The sequence below is a fragment of the Procambarus clarkii genome, chromosome 45 (genome assembly GCF_040958095.1).
Source record: "Procambarus clarkii isolate CNS0578487 chromosome 45, FALCON_Pclarkii_2.0, whole genome shotgun sequence".
NCBI lineage: Eukaryota > Metazoa > Arthropoda > Malacostraca > Decapoda > Cambaridae > Procambarus > Procambarus clarkii.
In genome coordinates, this window is record NC_091194.1 from 4,441,533 (window position 1) to 4,463,145 (window position 21,613).

At 36.3% G+C, this 21,613-nt stretch overlaps 1 protein-coding gene across 1 annotated transcript; it reads right to left on the bottom strand.

Annotated features, from left to right (window-relative positions):
- Positions 1-6,406: 6,406 nt before the first annotated feature.
- On the bottom strand, positions 6,407-14,766 carry LOC123769862 (F-box only protein 43). The gene is made up of 6 exons (XM_069301216.1): positions 14,550-14,766; positions 12,103-12,324; positions 11,231-11,738; positions 10,506-10,673; positions 10,020-10,233; positions 6,407-9,693 (listed from the first exon to the last, which is right to left on the bottom strand). Exons 1-6 carry the CDS (start codon positions 14,573-14,575, stop codon positions 9,566-9,568), a joined length of 1,266 nt encoding a protein of 421 aa, XP_069157317.1. The 5' UTR covers positions 14,576-14,766; the 3' UTR covers positions 6,407-9,565.
- Between the last annotated feature and the right edge of the window lie 6,847 nt (positions 14,767-21,613).

The following is a 21,613-nucleotide window of genomic DNA, read 5'->3' on the forward strand; positions in this document are numbered from 1 at the left end:
AAGACTGTACTATGTATCCAGGTACCCCCATAGCTCCAACTGCTGGCCTTCCTCAGGATGCAACCTACAACAGTTGCCTTACTCCGGGGTAGCTATTTACTGCTAAGTGAAGAGAGACATCAAGTTTATGTGTTTATTTATTTATTTATTTATTTATTTATTATATTGATATACAAGAAGGTACAATGGGTTGCGAAAGTATGTCGGTGGTACATTACTTACACAAACGATTCTTCGCGGGGGTCGTATTCCAGGGAACATAGGATTAAGGACTTGCCCGAAACGCTACGCGTACTAGTGGCTGCACAAGAATGTAAGAACGGACGACGACGTTTCGGTCCGGTCCAGGACGGACCGGAAACGTCGTCGTATATAGGCAAGACGTCTTTTTCCAGGCGATTAACAATGCATAAACAACAGGGCTCCATAAAGGAACTTATAATCTCCTCTCACAACCAGACCATCACCAGAGAAGTCTTAACAAACAACACAGAAATAAATGATAGATACAGCGATAGCAGGCGGCTCGACATCTGCGAGACACTACACATCAAAAAGTCAACACCAGCAATCAACAGCCAATGAATGCACATCTATATTATACCCACTTCAAGACTCAGAACCAATATTCAAACTCCGAACCAACTTCAAAACTTCGATCAAGCCTCAGCAGAATTGATCCCTCTGGCAAATAAATCTCAAAATAAACAATACCCAAATTTGTAACAAATTAGATGGCAAATTCCTTGGCATTCTCATTGACCACAAGCTGAATTTCCAGGGACACATTCTAAATATATCAAAAAAAGTTTCAAAAACTGTGGGCATTCTTTCTAAGATCAGATATTATGTACCACGCCCTGCCCTGGTGACTCTCTATTACTCCCTTATCTATCCATATCTCAACTATGGTATTTGTGCTTGGGGCTCTACTACCCAAAATCACTTACGTCCTCTAATTACTCAACACAAAGCTGCTATTAGGACAATATCCAACTCTGGCCCCAGACATCACTCGGTACCCCTACTCAAATCTCTGAATATGTTAGACTATTAAGTCACTGTACATTCTCTCATGTGTATTATACATATATAAAACGCTAAACTATAATGCCAATCCTGATCTCAAAAGCTTCATAGAAGGTTGTAACAGAACCCATGAGCACCACACCAGAAATAAATACAGTTTTGATATTCCTAGAGTACGACTTAATCAAACTAGAAATGCTCTACAAATCAAGGGGCCCAGAATGTGGAATGACTTCCCAACCATGTTAAAGACTGTACCTCTCTCAACCAGTTTAAGATAAAAACGAAGCTATACCTAATAAATTCCCTGTAACCTACCTTACCCTTCTATTGTCAACCAATGTCTGTTTTTTCTTAAAGAGCGCTGTTTGTCGACATAATTGTATTTGTGCTGCTTTTTCATCTATGTTTTCATTTCTTGTTTTCATTCTACTCATTATGCTCAATTAGTATTAAGCTTGTCATTTAAGTTTATCATGCCCGAAACGCTTTGCGTAATAGTGGCTTTAGGCATTGTATGTACTAGCTCTACCTATAAGTCAACCAATCTTTGTAAAAATTTATTGTATGTATGTACCTTACCTAAATAAACATTTTATTTTATTTTTTTATTTATATAGAAGCATCAAGAGGAAGTATGGGCCAATAGGCCCCCCTGCAGTTACTTCCATTCTTATGCTCTCATATCCAATTAATACCCATAGTTTCGTGTTCTGTCTTGTATGTGTCATAAGTTTGTTCACCTCATCCAAAACTGTTGCGCCATATCACCTCACCCAAATGCAAGTATAAGTATGACGGATTAGCTGACTTGTTTATGAGACGTCTCCCGTCCACGAGGCTAACCAGAGCCCGTGCTTCTTGCCCCGCTCCTGTGCCAGGTAAGTTACGGGCTCACCATAGCCCGTGCTACTTGGAACTTGATCCGAGTAGCTGAATCTATAACAACAACAAGAAGCAGGAGTAACCACGGGAGACATCTCCCGTCACGCAGGGTGCAGTTGCACCTGCGCAGATCTCCAGTATCAGCTCTTAATACTGGTAATGGCTCCAAAGGGCCACCACTTACGGGCTATTCATGCCCGTGTCACCTTTTGGGTGGCTTAATCTTCATTAATCATTAATTTGACTTGTTTAATCCACAAGGTCTTCTCTGAATACTCTTTATTTTTCTCTCCGAGGTTATGGGTCCCTACAATTGTACCAGAGATGCAATTGTAGGGACAATTGCACAACTGAAATATATATATAATATAAACATGTTAATATGATTCTGTATTCCTTCTTGTAGATCGTTTATGCAGACAATAAACCTTAATTACTGGTGCCAGAATTGATCTCTCTGGCACTCTACTATACTGTAATAACATTTCTCTAGCCTGATACATTGCCTCTGATACCTGTCAGAAAATATTTCATCCAGGTCATCAGTCTCTGTCACTCCTCCAGTATGTTCCAGTTTCCAGAGCAACCTCTTATGTGGGACTGTCGAAAGCCTCGTTCAGGTCCCGATAGATGCAGCCAACCCACCCATGTATTTTTTTTTTTTTTACGTATAGCCTGCACTGGCAAACTTTGCGTACGTTATGAGGACATCAACAATGTTAATAAAGTGATTGTAAAGCTTCAGCTACCTCATACCGCCAGGTCTGAAGGGTCTAATGACTGGGCATTCAATAATGTAGTGTGCGAGATTATGACCACCTGTACCCACCTGCCACAGGTAACGGTAGCCCAACCTGATCCTGGCAACTATCATGTCCCTGTCTGGTTTTGGGCTGCTTATTATACTGGCGCTTTAATTCATGCCTTTGAGTCAGTAGGATTTCATTCATGTCTTTGAGTTACGTTTTTGATACAGGAGGCAATTGTTTCAAGTGTCAAAGCTTTAAGAAGAGCAAGATTCTCACTACCTTTCTTGGAGTGATACTTGAATCGTGGAGGCGCAGATAAAAGATATGTTGAGTTTGATGAGATTCATTTATCTTACAAGGAGTTCGTATGTTAGTATCACTCAAGAGTATTTATTAATTTGTCTCTAATGACTTTACTGCAGATGATCGTGTTGACGTGTATGGTTCTCCAGTATGGTAGGAAGAATCAGTTCTTCCCTCGTGTTTATACTTTATTTATTTATTTATATATACAGTTCTTACATTCTTGTACAGCCACTAGCACGCATAGCGTTTCGGGTAAGTCCTTAATCCTAATTTTCCCCGGAAAACGACCCGCCTACCCTCGTTTAACAACCAGGTTTACTGCTGTTAACAATTCACTGCTGGGTGAACACAGGCTTATTAAGGATTGATACCCAGTAAATCCTCCCTGGCCAGGATACGAACCTAGGACGAAACGCTCGCGAAACGCCAGGCAAGTGTCATACCACTACGCCACGGCGACCGCTAATCCTTGTGCATTTGCAGCGAAAAGTATAACCCTCATGGCCTTAATGAGAAGTTATATAAATCCGAGTTATTTTCACGCCATATTTCAGTATATATCACTAATATACCATAAAAGTAGAAATACAAATAATAATACTGTAATTCGTTTTATCGGGGACAGGAAGCCTGTGTACGTATATACTTCAGGATTGCATCGAGGTCTCTCAAAGGTGGAACTACTGACCTGTCCCAGTGTGTAACATCACAACAGTTGCCTAACTATCGGGTACCTACTTACTGTTAGGTGAAAGGAAGAGAGCCCAACCATTTTTGTCCCGCCTAGGAATCGAACCAGATCCCAGATTTTAAGTCGAGAACGAACCCACCTGTACTATGAACTGAATTATATGAACTACTACTACTCCTGGGTGTGTACTGTAGTAGTGCATGTGCACCGTAGTGGTGCATGTGTATGGTAGCAGTGTCATAGCAACCACAAGTTTACACAGTAGCTGGCTAAGGCAGACTACAGCAGAATAATTAGAGCTACTCGAGCTACTCTATCCGGTAAGCATTGATCTCGATATTCTCGTGCTTCTATGCTTATAGAATACTTATAGCAGTGTTAAATATCTATAAGATAAAGCAACCACCCCTCCCATACCCTTAACTACCTTTCCAATCGTTTACCACCTTTCCAATCTCTCCATACCCCTTCACCACCCTCCCATCAATTGATCTCGTCGCCCGTAAATCAACAACACATTCCCAGTCCTTCCATACCTATTCACCACCCTCCCAATCCTTCCATACCTTTTCACCACCTGATCAGTCCTTCCATGCCCCTTCACCACTCTCCCATTCTTTCCATACCCCTTCAACACCTGCTCAGTCCTACCATACTCCTTCACCACTTTCCCTCATCTCTGTAATCTTAATAAGGATGGAGTCTTTTGTTGGAAATTAATATGATTTACGATTTCATGCAAAATAGGGGAGGGTAAAGAGCATCCTTGGACAAAGACCAGTCACCCTGCAAAGTTTAATATATACACCTGTATACACAATCTGCCGACAGTCCCACGGGGTGGAAACTTTACTGGTGCCTCCTAAATCACGTTTTATGGATGCACCTTGATAGATAGATAGATATCTCAATCTCTCTCTTTATATATATTTCCTAGATTCAACATATATTGAATGAAATACAAACTTGCACTGATTAAATATTAGTGCATGACACTTGTAATCATTGCTTCAACATTATACACCAAGAGTACACCACCTGCTGTACCTGAGCAGTTGGGTGCTTAATAGGCAGATGCTTAAATAGTAATAATTATAGTGAAGAAGGTTAAAACATTTAAGACAGGATCTGCATTAGTTATGCGGTGCCTGTGACCCCTAATGTAGTTCCTGAAAGTTAAAATTGTATATTAAACAGAACAACAAATCTATTCATATTTTGATGTTTAAGTATGGAACAAGAAAAGGCTAGCAATCATAGTGAGCCAGGAATAATGCACTATACGCAGCACTAAGCTCTCGACAACACAAGACACAGTTGTCTAGAATTACATATCAATGATTTTTGCACCTCTATACAACTTTAACCTCCCCCTCCCTCCAAATTTTCTTAACATGCCAGGCCAATAAGTATTACATACAATTCATTTGTTTCATATTATTGTTAAAATGTTTTCCTTTAAAGCCAGGAAAAATGCAGTCTCCCTAATTAAAAATAAAAAAATCTAGAAAAAGAATAATAAACACTATTTTAATTCAGCTTTAAATCGCCCATAGCACTTCGTGTCATGCAACTTTCATTGAAATCAGATGAAAACTAATGACTCGGCAAGGATTTATGCAAAAAATAGCTAGTTTTGAGATTTACATTTTCCTGGTTGACTAAGCCACCAACCAGGAGGTGTGGGCAGAGACTGGGCCATGGGAACGATGCTCAAGGAAACTAACATTAGGTAGGATCCCACAAAAAAAAAAAAAAAAAAAAAATGCTCAGCAATATTTCCGACACAAATACATAACTCAATATGCCAAACACACACTTCGTATATTTTCTTGTCATATCAACACTTACAAAAGCTTATCTTGAGATGATTTTGGGGCTTTTAGTGTCCCCGCGGCCCGGTCCTCGACCAGGCCTCCACCCCCAGGAAGCAGCCCGTGACAGCTGACTAACACCCAGGTACCTATTTTACTGCTAGGTAACAGGGGCATAGGGTGAAAGAAACTCTGCCCATTGTTTCTCGCCGGTGCCTGGGATCGAACCTAGGACCACAGGATCACAAGTCCCGCGTGCTGTCCGCTCGGCCGACCGACTCCCTCTATAGCTCTACATTAATCCTAACTTTAAACCTTTCCTAAACGGATGCAATAGAATCCATGAACATCACACCAGAAACAGGTATCCAACATTCCCAAAAGCCTGACTACACCTATGCAAATGTTCCATGCAAAAGAAGAAACCCAAAATGGAACTACCCTCTTAATGCAATGAAATTGCTCAACTTACACCTCATCCAAAACCCATTGTGTAATTAGTGACTTTAATATACAATTTCCATACCTACTAATTAGCCACTACCATGTTCCAATGTATATTTTATAAATAAAATTAATATTTTAAGTACCTAATTACTTGCCTTGTGCTAGTAACTTGCACAGTACAGTACTGTAAACAATAACTTCATCAGTATAATTTCTCATCACACTTTCCTAATTAATAATGTTATGTACAGTGGATATTACACGATTGACGTTATTAAATTTCATATTACTGTACTAGAATTTCCCAACATATATCTCTATCACTCATTATATTTCTTTAGGAATGACTTCAATTAGTATTTTCTTCTTAGCTTGAAGAAAATATCTAACATCTAACACAACACATGTTAGTGGCAATTTTTTTTTATAATGTACAACTAATTCACCTAAACCTTTACTCCAAATGCTTTAAGAAAAACACATGATAATTATTTTTGTTTTAATAAAATATAAAAATAAAATTTAATCTCAGTACCTATAAAAAAAAATTACAATATCATATATAAATATAAGACAAGATTAATAACTAATACGTACATAGGTTCAGACAATCTTCTCATTAAAGAAGCAAAGTCTGACAAATTTGTCATGAAAAGCCCTAGTATTACCTCCCGATGTTTAATGCCAGTCTATTTGGAGATGATCTGCAGTGCTTTCCACCCCGAACATTTCCCCTCTTTATTATAGTTGTTTGTTCTTTTTAGGTCTCTTCCCATTTGCACATGCTAAGGGGAAATATATATTTTTTGTTTGCACATTTCTTTCTTGGTGGAGGAACATGGCAGTTGTTTTACATGTAGGATACACAAACCATGTGCTACTTCAAAAATAATGTTTAAGAGCATTCCAGATCTCTGAACATTGTTATATGGATAATTATTATATAACAAGGAATTGGCTACAAAAATGGACAAAGGCCCTTTTTAACAGTCTCCTATTCTACTGTGGTATGGTGAACAAGTAAAATATAATAAAAACAGGCCATTAGCCACACATGCATCTTGTTGGTTTACATTTCTAATGGAAATACATTTAATTTTAAATCAATGAGTGTAACTAGGAACTCTTGAGCATCTTCACTTAAACTGAACATTAACACAAGATATTGCCTAGTATGAGCTATTACTGTTTTAAATATTACGAATTTCTCATATTTTGCAGACTGCAGCCAATACAGTATTACTAAGTGGAGTAAAATGGTAAAATTTAACTGGCCATAAGCTATCAATAAGAAGTTGGGCTAAATAGATACTTTTAATTTATAATCCAACAGTTAGCTTATCAGTTTTTTTGTTTGTTTTTGCTATAAATTTGTAGACTTAACACCAAAAGGAGAAATAATGAAGAAGTAAACTTAAAATATGATCATGTACTTGAACAGCAATGCATCCAGTAATGTTATTTAACAGTTTGTTCACATTCAAGCCACATAGTAGCAAGTAATTTGTTCATTTCAGGGCACAAAATTAAAGTAGAGAGATTACTTGATAGTACAGTATGTCAAATATACCATAGCAAATCCCTGCCGTTCCAACCCAAACCAACATTCATCAACTACATGTAATTTTCCCACCAGTTCCCCTCGTCAATAAAACATTTGGGAAACTTTTGATCGGCAATCATGGTATGCAGTGACGAGAGATTTGAGAGAACCTTTCACGGCACTGCTTCTAAGAGCAGAGAATCATGCGATACAATCATGGATGACATACACAAGTTACCACTATCCAACGCCAATACTAACAAATGCATATTCCGAATCATATTATATCTTAACGATAGCTAAATTTTAAAGCATTTGAGACAATAAATAATGTGTATTATTAATTGAGTCAGGTAATAAGCTTCCAGTGTACCCGATAATTTTTATGCCTTGGTGAGGTAGCATACGAATAGTGATTTTACTTTACATTTTATGTTATTTCTTCACTAACTCTCAAAATAGACACGATTGACAATGGTAAAGTCTGTACAAAACAAGAAGCTAAACAAGCTCCTGATATTGTAACTTCACCATAACGTGACAAGAACACATTTTTCTCACCAGATAAATGAAAACCCTTCCATTACTTAATCTTGGTAGCCGATAAGACAAACATGCAAAATATATATAGAGAAATGCCTTGCAAAATACAAAGAAATAAAATTTTCTACAATCTATAATCACTGTTTATGAAAATTATACTGCAGCTATTTAGTTTCTTGAATGGTTTGAATTTCCTAGTTTTTGCAAAACCTTTCGAGCTATTATACAAACATTAATATTTTGACAATTAACTACGCTTATACCTTAGTTATAATACCAGTATAGCCACGTTAAGCTTTTCTTTGTGAATAAACCAACCCATTCTCCCATTTAGATGGTACTTTTTGTAAGTATATAGACCATCGTACATACATACACATAATGGACAATTAGATAATAGCATTTGGTACTACACCTGTATTCATTTTATAGAACCCCAAAAAGAAAGCTAAAAACCTAAACTTTAATATACTTAGGCCTAATAAAGCACATATATGTACTAAATTAGGTCTCATAGCATGTATTAGGCCTAGGAAGGTTAGGTTAAATTTTCTTTGCAACATCAGTACCAAAACTTTTCTGGTTTGTCCAAATTCAATAGTACTGATTTTTACTTTCTAATGCCTTTGTCAATATATGAATGATAGTCCTCATCATTACTATAAGTACTACACAAACAGGAGGATGGGCTGGAATAAACACATGGAATGCAATGAATGTAGTGAGAAATCACACACACTTAGTAAGCTAACAAATTATTTTAAGAGTTTATCAAACTGATAACTTTGGCAGTGGTATATTTGTTATTTCAAAATCAGTAAAATGGCAATAAATTAGAGAGAATTTGCTTTGCATATCTCAGTAACCTAAAAGTTATTAATCTTCTAGTTCTGGTGGCTACAATTCTATTGTCTTTATCACCTTTGCTTAAATGCCACAAAATTAAAATTCTTATCCAAGCAGTTTTATGAAACAACTTGGTTAAAAACTCAGAAAAAATGTGAAATAAAATTCTTAATACTGTATAAGTTACGACTGAAATGAGATAAAAAAAAGGCAGGTAAACAATGGTGGGGTAGGGAATTAATTCCTCCCATTACACACACACTCACACATCTCTTACATCATAAACAAACATCAAGTTTCTAAATATTCATTCCTATAAAAAAATTGTATAAAATCCGAACTATGTCTGTACCTTATTAACTTCCATACACAACTGAAAATTTAAAATATTTCAAAATGGTTAAATCTATAAAAACTCAACTCTGCATCAATCACATTAATGCACAAGACTTGTGTTTGACAGATAATGCTAATAAAAGTTATTATTTATAAGCCTGATATTTGGCATATGTGCATCATGAGATTGTTGCACTAACTTAAGGCATCTAAAACAATGTGACAAGAAAAATTTACATTTTTCCCTTTCTTGCAAAAGGAAATTTGTTATATATATCAAATATACTATTTTCTCAATAGGAATGACAACAGCATAATGGCAGCAAGAGCACTAGCTTTGGACTACAGGCCATTTTTTTCTACTTTCTCAGTTATGTTAGCTAGTCTTATTTACAAACAAAAAATCTGAAGAATGACAGTTGGTCTTGAAAATACTGTATACATTACTGCCATTCTGAAGAGCAGTGAGTTGCACAAAGAGTCCAACTTCTAAATGAGATCTTGCTAGTAAAAGAAAAATGTTTGTTCAATGGCACAAATTCACTCTATTCATTAATAAGAACATGCATGAAATTCATTACTTATATATAGATTTAAATGTACAAATATAGCAGATAATAAAAAAAATAAATACTTATGTATCTAGCACATTATGTACACAGTGCATACAGGAAAGAAAACCATTTACGCTCATTCCAATACTGTGCCTATATTCCTACTTTTAAAGTATATATACACAAATATATATATACACATTGAGCAATACTTTGATGAATTAAAAATGTTTACAGCTGACAGTCACAACCTTCGTAAGCTTCTCTTACACTTACTTGAGAATATTCCACTACCTTGTCTTGTGCGTGGTTTAAGTACAGAACAGTCTTTAGAATTGGAGTGACGAGGGAGGTGGCACCGGGTACAATAATCATAACCACACGTTTTCTGCGAACACACTGCCCTCTGCTGGGGTTTTAGCACTTTAGCCGGTGCTTTACATTTCACGCACTTCTGTAGTTCCTCTCCCTGAGGCAACCTTTGGCCTTCCTGAAAATTTTAAATTAAATTAAATGGGATATACTTCCAATATAGCTGAAGTAGGGAGGTATCCTGTCTCTATACCAGGTACATGTTGCTACATATCAGTATTACAAACAAGCTATAAAAATTACCCTCCCCTCTACCCCAATGTACTGTGGTAGATTTTAAAGAATGGACCGAAGAACAGAGAATGAGTGTGTAGGGGAGAGAAGGATAAAGCAGGTAGTGGGAAGGAGGGTAAACAAACTTTTGCCGAAACTTTCAGAAATTTAACAAACCTCAATAAATCTTTCCGAAAGTGTAAGAGATTTAACACTAAAGGTAGGCAAAGGCTTCTTTGGACTCTTTGCACGAAGGTTTTCAATACAGGACAACTCTTTACGGGGCGAGAGTGTTCCTAGTGATGATCCAGCTCCTTCATTCACTCTCTTCAGTTTAAAATTTTCCTGAAAATTGCACAAGTATATTATATACATTATAACAACGTGGACATATTTCACAATTTATAATGGTGTGCCAGCACTTATCTTGTGTAGATTATTAAGAGGATATCAGACATCAATTAGACCAGGTTTAAAAGTCTTCTGAATTGTGTACATATTAATTTTCTTTTCAATTTGCTTAGCTTCATATCTTTCATATCATATTGTTTTCATCCTGATTAGTACAAAATATATTTCCCTCATACTATACATTATCTTTTTGAAATTCTATTAAAAATACATTAATCTCAAAACAGCCAGGGGACTAAACCGTTTTATTTCCATAAGAGGCTTATGTTATAAATGCATTTAAAAGTTTTCCCTAAAGAATGAGGCATTCTAAAGATAAACAATGGAAAGAAAGCATGCAATTTTTTTCTGTGATCACAACGAAATCAATATTCGTACATGTGGATGGGAGGGAGGGAGAGATAGAGAGATAGAGAGATAGAGAGAGAGATAAAGGGAGAATGCTAAAGTAAATTAACATGCCATAAAAGAATAACATAGAGATCAGTCACCTTTCCAATATGTTCCTGTTCCTTTCTTCTTCTGTTAATATAAGACATCCTTCTGCTGTCGAGTACTTTATTTTGAAGAATTATGTTGCGCAGTTGTTGGTTTACATGACTCAGATGTAACAGATCTTGTCCACTCATGTATTTCAAGACCTTAAACACCAGGTATTCAGTATCTTTCAGCATTCGATTGAGTATGTTCAGTGGCTTTTTACGTTTCCCAGCAAATCTTGCTGATGGTAGTGTCTTGCTGCTAGTTTGTTTAGTACCAGCAGATTTCTTTTGTTCTGAAACTAATTGTTCATTTTTTTGGAGTAAATTGGTCCCTTTGTCTAAATCACCTTCACAGGTCATTTCCAATTCACAGATCTCGAGCGACGAGGTAATATACAAAGTAGAATCACCAGTGGAGATTTGCCGACTTCTAGACGCACCATCAACTGGCTCTATTTTTGTTATAGGAGGGCTTAACACAGTCCCACTGCTATGGTTAAAGGGGGTGCTCGTCAATCTAAAATAAATCACCAGTTTGACATCATGATTAGTACAGTATATACATGAGGAATACTAGAGCTGTTAACTAATGACACCTAATCATTTGTATCAAAATAAAGAAAAATTCTGTTATGTAAAATATTAATACTGTACATGGTATATGGCAGTTCATTTGAATAGTAATGAAAATATAGTCCAAGGTGTAAAACAGAAGTGGAATGCAAAGAGGAGAGTGCATAATTACAACCTCTGGAAGAGTAATGCCAAAAATTCATGGATAAAATGTGCGTTACTTTGTCAAATTATCTGCAGCACAAAAAAAGTAAGAAATATTAATCAACATACACTAACTATTCTATAAATAAAAACAAAATACTTGCCTCCCAGTTCTTCGTTTGGTAATATCAGGAGTAAGACAAATAGCTTCTTTTGAATCAGGAACTTGTGGCACAGGGAACTCTTTAATCGATTCTGGCGATGTGAGAATATCTGAACTATAACCCGAATCATTAGTCGAGCTATCACCTCTGTTTGCAGGATGTAGGCATCCATAGTTGCCCTCTACTGGCTCATGGGATACATTCGACTCCATATTTTTCCCTCTGAAAGACAAGCAAATGGCATTCAGAACACAATCAAGTACAGTACTACAAGATATGCAGATATGCATCACAACAATAAATATTATCTACCAGTTCAGTTCATTCTTTATTAATTTATTTGATTATAGTAAAAAACAAAGGAATAAGACATATTACTGCTGAATCATTATAAATTACAGTACTGTACTTATTATCACTATACTGTACAGTGGACAAGAAATGACAGTAAATTTGAGGATGTTCCTGAATAAAATAGCTGCAGGAAATTTCTGTACAAACAATTTCACGAGTACATAATGAATTTTACAGATATTAAATTAAATTGCCAAAATTATTTATAATTTTATATGAAGAAAATTAAATTGATTAAAAAATTACATATTAGCCAGTAAGGTAAGGTAATTAAAAGGAGAAAGTGCTAAACAAGTATTAGGGCAAGAACTTTGGCTAGGACAGTGGGATGGAAAATTGCCCAACCACTTGGGCCATTGGGGATTGAATGCCAACCTGCAGTAAGCGAGACTATTGCTTGTACTGACCAGATTATTAGGAAATACAGTACAGGTACATATTTAAATGCCCCTAAATGTAAATACTGGCAAGACTTAGGCTACAGTAATATGTATAGATAATTTTGAAGTGCACCTCAAGCTATCATACTTCAGTCATAATATTAAAAAACAAAACATTAGAGAGTACTGCATCAGGTCTGTTAGCTCATACTAGACAGACAAGATTTACATTCGCCTCTCACCCATATACCTACCAAATCTATTCTTAAAACCTGTTAAACTGTCTCAATGTTAGCTGACAATCATTCCCCTCATCCACAACCCTATTTCCAAACCACTACTTTCGATTAAACCAATTTTAGCTTACACCCGCTTGTACCCATTGTTGGAGTTTCGATCTGTTTTTGACAGTTTCATAATTCTGTTTATGCTCCTAAACTACTTAAAAAGCTTGTTATCCCCTCTTATCCTGCATGAACATAAAAAATTCAGTCAAGGAAGTCAAGATAGACAAGAAGCAGATGATGTCTAGTAGATAACTAGTATAAGAAATGATTAATAAAACGAAAAGACAGTGTTCTTAAGACTAAACTGTAAGGGAGAATGTAAATATGATTTACTTAATAAGTGAATGATAATAGAATGGTAAAGTTTGTATTCAAGCAAGTTTGTGAGTAAGAGATGAAAAACAAGAAAATGGGCAGATACAGTGTCACTAATTGTAGGAAGCATGTGAACATTAAATAAGGTAATTAGTGATTGAGAACAAGGTGCTTGTAAGAGTAGTTCGTTTTAGACGAAAATTTAATAAGCTTTTGTACATAAACAATATATATATATATAATATATATATATATATATATATATATATATATATATATATACACACACAGTATATTGAAAATGCACAGTTTAAGGTGGAATTATGTTGTCTTGTCTTCATATTTTGGGAAATTGCCAACTGCCAAGATACTAGCATCAACCTAACGGGACATTAAGTCTGCAGCTTGAAGAGATACCTTATTTTTTCCTAACACTTTTCTCCACGAGTATTTCAAAACAAACAAGAATGAAAGAGTTCTGCTATCCATACTTCAGATGGTGCTACATAGCCTTCCCGGATTGGTGCCTTCTTTGATAATTTCTTACTTACTATCTATACTTCAACTTTCTAAGCAAGTTCGGCCAGGTTACTTGGTCAAGTTTCAGATAGACAAGGTCACAATGGTTTATTTACCAGAGAAAAGGTTGAAAATTGGGCGAATTTTTGCAACCACTGTTTTCCCAACAGATTTCCACAAGTTACTATTCTGAAAAGTACTTCCTGTTGCCTGCACACAGTTGGTGATCCTTCATGTCACATTATATACAGTATATATGAAGTGTGGAAACAGGGTTATTTATAGAACAAATTACCATGTAGCATAAAGCATATTTGAAAGGTAGACTTTTTTCCAAGAGTAGGTTAGACATACTAGTATATGAACAAATTTGAGTGGATAGATAGGAGCCTGCTTCGTATGGGCCAACAGGACTTCTGCAGTTTTATATTGTCTAAATTGTTGAATACAAGACTTATCATAAATGATAGGCAATAAGAAGAAATAAAACTTTTAAAGACTAAAACCTAATGTTTTACTGGTGTGGGTTGGTTAAAGAGGGTGACAAATAACAAATATAAAGAGCTCAGAGCAACGACGTCAGCTCACTCACCTGACCCCCACCGCGAACTCCGCCATTTTCACAACAAAATTACAAGTTTATATCTTGACCAGCAACGCGAGGATTAGGGCTCAGTGTTGTGCTAGGTGTATGTGGGTGTGTGGGCCAGGTCAGAGTGTGTTTGTGTAGTAGGCAGCCATGTGGGCGGGATGCGGGCGGCAGCACCGTCCTCGCACTCCAACGGCTGACGGGTTCGAAACTGTGCGCCAAAGTGACGTCATCATGTAAACACAGGGCACTACCTGCTCAAAATTCATGAAAACTCATCTAAGCAGTTAAATTCAAGTTATATGACATAGAAACTATAACAAATAAACAAGAAAAAAAATAGTTGAACCAAATTAACTATTATTTGCATCCGCTAAACTTCCATTTTCTTATTAGACACTTCCATGAATTTACTAAAGCAATAATACAATAGGAGATAAAAATTGTCTGAAAAACGTTATGGATGCTCTTGAAGCACCATCAATCAAGTGATGATACTTCTAAGTTCATAATGGGATTTAACTTTTTTCTGTTAACAAGATTAAATTTTAATATCTTAAACAAATACAATGACAATAGGCGCCAAAACCTTCTCTGGAAAACGTTGTGGATACTTGAGCACCATCAATAAAGTGATGACACTTCTAAGTTCTTTATGGAATTTAACTTTTTTTTATCAAGCTTAGATTTTAATATCTTAAACAAATATAATAGTAAATTAGCAAATTACAATGAGGAATATATGTTATTATCTTCAATTAATATAAGATCTGACGTAATGTTAACTGGAGAAGTGTTAATTTTAATTTTCATTCATAATTAATATGGTTACACAGGGTATGAATAATGTGAAAATATTTAATCATGAAGGAAAAATGAAAAGAGAAATTACTTGAGCGCTCGAACAAATCAACACATTTTCAAAAATACGTGATATATGTATATTTATTTACGTGAATAATGAATTGGGTGCCATTATAGCCAACGATTTTTCAGAATTTGTCTAGTGTATATGTCAGTAAACATATTTATTTGTATATTTGTGAATTTGACTTTATTCATTACAACTTATCAACAGAGCACCAGGAGCAGCAGTTCACCACATTAAACGCCTTAGTCCAGATGGGTGAGAAACATATGCACAATTATGGTGATCCATAGGTCGTTAACCATGTCCCATAATTATAAAACCGTAGGTCGAAATTAATCGTCGAATGGTGCCAGGAGTGATTGATGGTTCCAGACTTACAGGATATGGCTCCTGACTTTCGGGTCATGGTTCCAGATTTATAAGACATGGTTCCAAATTAATAGGACATGGTTCCAGATTAATAGGACATGGTTCCAGATTAATATGACATGCTTCCAGATTAATAAGACATGATTCCAGATTAATAGGGCATGGTTCCAGATTAATAGGACATGCTTCCAGATTAATAATACATGATTCCAGATTAATAGGGCATGGTTCCAGATTAATAGGACATGGTTCCAGACCTATGGAGCGCTCTAATGACCCACTGTACACTTGTGTGTTCGTGAGAGCACAAACAGCACTGTGATACAGCAAGATGTCCGCTATTGGATGATGTACTGTCATGCGTGAACATTGTTTTTGAAGTGTTTGTGCTAATTGTTTTATGTTGCTAATATTTGTTTCATGAATAAGGAAAATCCAAACACATGCAACAAACCACCGCACCTTCACACACTCAACACACATGTGGTTTTTTTTCTTGACTTGCACATGAGACGCAGAGCAAACCTGACACTCCATTTGGTGTTTTAGGATTGCAGTTTTGCAATAGAAGTGTATCACCCTAAAGGAAGTATCCAGCGCAGTTATCATGCATTGCTAGTTAAAGCAACAATTAAATTGATTGTCTCCATCTATTTTAGTCTAAGTTATTAACGAAGCTTAAATGTTATACTGACCTGTCTCTTGAGTTTAACTTAATGTGTGGGACATGTCTGCTATCCAAAACATTCATGATACTGAGGAGATATAGTGTCAGTTGACACTACACTGTATTTGTTTATATGGTGTCTTATATACGCTTAGATGACGCTGGAGTAACTAACGCACGTTGATCCAGACGGTGATGTCCAACGTTAGTGACGGTGATCCAACGTTAGTGATGGTGATATTGAATGTTGGTGACAGTGATATCCACCTTTAATGACGGTGATATCCACCTTTAGTGACGGTGATATCCACCTTTAGTGACGGTGATATCTGTTACATTACTCGCTACATATCCAACGTTTCTCCACTGGCACATGCTTGCTGAGACTGATGGCTGCTAATTTATTAAAATCATCCGAATATATATATATATTATTACTGCAGGTAGGAGTCTGGAGCACCAGGAGGCGCGCAGGGCCAGCGTCTCAAGACTCGACCGGAGACGGCACATATTGTGCCCTCTCTGGGTGCTGAGGGAGACTCAGGCTGGCTCTGGGTTCTTCCAAGAAAAAATATGTGCAGTAAACTGTAAGGCGAGTGATGTTCTATGTTTTTTATTATCGTCTTCCAGCTCGAAATCTGTTTTGAAGTGAACAGTTGACATGCTTATTATTTCATCATTCTTGATAAAATTTCCTGTTATATTTTCATTTAAAATGAACACTCTCTAGTCAGTTTTAACAATCACTTAATATGCTTAAACAATAGCCTATATATCCGGCTGATTTTGGTAGTTTGACGGAGCATCTTTCAACAGGTGGCAATTACTGACTGGTTCAACCACCAACTAAAGGAAGAAAACATCTTTCTGGGCAGGAAGAGGAGGAAAACCAAACGAAAGAAATCCCTGAAAGACAGAAATGGTGGACAAAAACATGTACCAAAATCTAAAAAGAGACCTTGGTCCTCTGGTCGGCGGTCACAAGAGTGGTAGTCGCTCCATCGAATTCCACAGCGGGCAAAATATAATCCAGACGTTAAATCAACGTTGATTTAATGTCATATCAACGTCGTTTACCTAGATTTGCTCCGGGGGCGTCTTGGATCAACCTTGAATTAACGTTACTCTTGGATATTGTGTCCACTGGGAAAAAGCTTCTTCTGGACAAAGCTGGTCAGACGACGTTGATGTTGGGGTGAATTAACGTTGATCACTTTGTTCCTTTATTGATTTAATGCTACTCGAGCATATTTGCCTTACCCAGGAATCAAAATCCAGGACCAATTTTTGAAGTGTAAGTTTCTCCTGTTCACCAACCCCATCTTTACGACTCCAGCTGGTTCTACATTAAAAAATCATCTTTGGAGCCGTCTCGACGATAGAGCTGTGGATAGCTTGACTGACACTTAAAACTCACCTCTTTTTGCTCTACAAAAAGATAATGAGTTTAGAATATTAAAATATAACTCATGGTTATAATTTATTGTATTTGAAATAAAAAATAAAATAAAATAAAATGTTTATTTAGGTAAGGTACATACATACAATAAATTTTTACAAAGATTGGTTGACTTATAGGTAGAGCTAGTACATACAATGCCTAAAGCCACTATTACGCAAAGCGTTTCGGGCATGATAAACTTAAATGACAAGCTTAATACTAATTGAGCATAATGAGTAGAATGAAAACAAGAAATGAAAACATAGATGAAAAAGCAGTACAAATACAATTATGTCGACAAACAGCGCTCTTTAAAAAAAAACAGACATTGGTTGACAATAGAAGGGTAAGGTAGGTTACAGGGAATTTATTAGGTATAGCTTCGTTTTTAACTTAAACTGGTTGAGAGAGGTACAGTCTTTAACATGGTTGGGAAGGTCATTCCACATTCTGGGCCCCTTGATTTGTAGAGCATTTCTAGTTTGATTAAGTCGTACTCTAGGAATATCAAAACTGTATTTATTTCTGGTGTGGTGCTCATGGGTTCTGTTACATCCTTCTATGAAGCTTTTGAGATCAGGATTGGCATTATAGTTTAGCGTTTTATATATGTATAATACACATGAGAGAATGTGCAGTGACTTAATGTCTAACATATTCAGAGATTTGAGTAGGGGTACCGAGTGATGCCTGGGGCCAGAGTTGGATATTGTCCTAATAGCAGCTTTGTGTTGATTAATTAGAGGACGTAAGTGATTTTGGGTAGTAGAGCCCCAAGCACAAATACCATAGTTGAGATATGGATAGATAAGGGAGTAATAGAGAGTCACCAGGGCAGGGCGTGGTACATAATATCTGATCTTAGAAAGAATGCCCACAGTTTTTGAAATTTTTTTTGATATATTTAGAATGTGTCCCTGGAAATTCAGTTTGTGGTCAATGAGAATGCCAAGGAATTTGCCATCTAATTTGTTACAAATTTGGGTATTGTTTATTTTGAGATTTATTTGATTAGAGGATTTATTGCCAAACAGAATATAGAAAGTTTTGTCAATGTTAAGGGTGAGTTTGTTGGCAGTTAGCCAAAGATGGACTTTATTTAGTTCAGTATTTACTGTGGCATTTAGAGCAAGGGGGTCAGGACTGGAGTAAATGAAGGTTGTGTCGTCAGCAAATAGAATTGGTTTGAGGTGTTGGGAGGCATTTGGAAGGTCATTAATGTAGATGAGAAAGAGGAGAGGGCCAAGTATGCTGCCCTGTGGAACACCAATGTTGATGGGTAGGGTGGGAGAAATTGTATTATTCACAGAAACATACTGGAGCCTGTCAGTAAGGTAGGATTTGAGGTATTGTAGGGAGTGTCCTCTGACTCCATAATGATGTAATTTAAGAAGAAGGTTTTGGTGGTTGACAGTATCAAAAGCTTTACGCAGGTCCACAAATAACCCAACAGGGAACTCATTTTTATCAAGAGCTGTTGTTATCAAGAGCTGTCAATTTGTTGTAATTAAAACTTGTACTGACGATCGTGTACTACTTTCTGGGTTTGGAGTGAAATGTCACAAAAATACATACAACACATTGCTAAATAAGTCTCAAAAACGGTTGGTATACTTTCTAAAATCAGATATTATGTTCCCCACTCTGCTCTCATCTCATTATACTACGCATTAATCTATCTCTATCTGACATACGGTATCTGTGCATGGAGTTCAACCACTGCAACTTACCTTAAGCCTATCATCACAGCAAAAATCAGCTATCAGAACTATAGCAAACTCTGTCTTCAGACAACACACAGCCCCTCTGTTTAAGTCCCTTAATATGCTAAAAATACACTCCAGTCTAATGTGCAATCTACATGTACAAAACCTTATTCTTAAATGCTAATCTTGATCTGAAACTTTTCCTTCATAGGTGTAATAGAACCTATGAGCACCACACCAGAAATAAATATCTTTGATATCTCCAGAGTCAGGCTAAATCTGCGCAAACACTCCATGGAAATAAAAGGACCCAGTCTTTGGAACTCACTCCCTGATGAATTAAAACATTTTCCAACCCATCTCCTGTTCAAAAGTAAAACCAAAAAGCACCTATTTCATCCTCATAGTTTTCTACCTTGTGCTTCAAACGCACATTGTATCTTGTACTACCCTCTTCCCCAATATTAGCACTTAAGACATATCCTTACCAGTGTAATCACCTGTCAACTTTGTAGTTACTTGTTGATGTAAAACCTTGTTATAATGTACCTTTCATCTTACCTGATATGTTAGATTAAGGGCCCTGTCGGAAACACTGCGTTCTAGTGGATTTGCATGAATGTAAAAATACCAGTCTTGTGTAACCTCACCAATCTATTGTGCCTTCTTGCAAATAACAATTATTATTATTATTATTATCATTATTATTGAATTAACGTTGAATCAACGCCACCCTTGGATATGGTGCATCGGGAGCCAGGTGACCTTCATATAAGGAATACACCTAATATATTTTGAAATTATATGTAGTCATAATACGCTCGTAATTATATGTAGTCATAATAAGAACATTGAGGATGTTGATAAATCTTGAGGGGCTAATAAACACTGTTCATTCCAAATATCTACAACCTTTATAAACAAATTAATGAGAAGTGACTAAACAAGAAGACTTCCATGTCGAAATTTGTATTGATTTGAATATAAATATAAATCATTTGTTTGATTTCAAAATTTCATTTCCTGCCCGAAACGCTTTGCGTAATAGTGGCTTTAGGCATTGTATGTACTAGCTCTATCTATAAATTCATCAATATTTGTATCACCCCTTGTATGTATGTATGTACTGTACCTAAATAAACATTTGAATTTGAATTTGAATTTACCTTACTGTGGTGACTTCAGTTCCTCCCTGCAGCACACCGGATATATAAAGTAAGGTAATTATGAGAAAGCTATAATCCAGTGTGACTATATTACATTGGAAAAGGTTAAGAGGAAAAAGACTAGGAGGAGAAGGTTAGAAATGATGCCTAATCACTTGAACCATCGGAGATCAAATGCAGATCTGCAAGAAGCGATAAAAGAAAACGGTCAGAGAGCTGAGGGAGAGCAACCGAGCAGCTTGGATACTATGCGCGAGTAAACAAAAGTTCTTTCCCTAAGTGCCCAACCACTTGCATAGCAATGCAATTGTTCCGAACCTTAATGGAATCTGACCCATATATCAATCAGGTCAACCCATGTGTTGCGTTTCCAAAAGGGTCGCCCATGTTAGAATCGGTGAACGCCCTAATAATATTGTTGAAAACATCTTAATAACTTATTAAACCAAAGGTCTTTTTATGTCAGAAGAACGGCAGAAACTGGATCTATATATGAAAACTCTTTCAGGACAAAATTTAAAGTAAAACTAAAGATATTTGTAGTTGTATAAAAGTTGCATTTTTCATCGGTCGTAGAGCCGGAAATCCGCAATATTCTTCTCAGAACAATGCTTATTTCACGCAGAATCGTTAATAAACGTAAGATTTTTATACGTCTCAAGAAATATAGAAACATAATCTTTATTTTAAATGCCTTACCATGGGCATATTTGTATTTAAAGCGAAGATACGTGTATTTTTCTAATCGGCGAGCTCCGATCCCGCACAGATCGAGCAACGGAGTAACTCTCTCAGAACAATGCTTATTTCACGTAAATTCGTTAATAAACGGAAATGTTTTTATATG

Excerpts from the sequence above, each read along its gene's own strand:
- LOC123769862 (XM_069301216.1), bottom strand. The coding sequence starts at position 14,575 with ATGGCGGAGTTCGCGGTGGGGGTCAG. Across the intron at positions 12,325-14,549 it reads GAGTTCGCGGTGGGGGTCAG|AGGGAAAAATATGGAGTCGA; the intron begins GTGAGTGAGCTG and ends CTTGTCTTTCAG. Across the intron at positions 10,674-11,230 it reads AACAGGAACATATTGGAAAG|GAAAATTTTAAACTGAAGAG; the intron begins GTGACTGATCTC and ends TGCAATTTTCAG.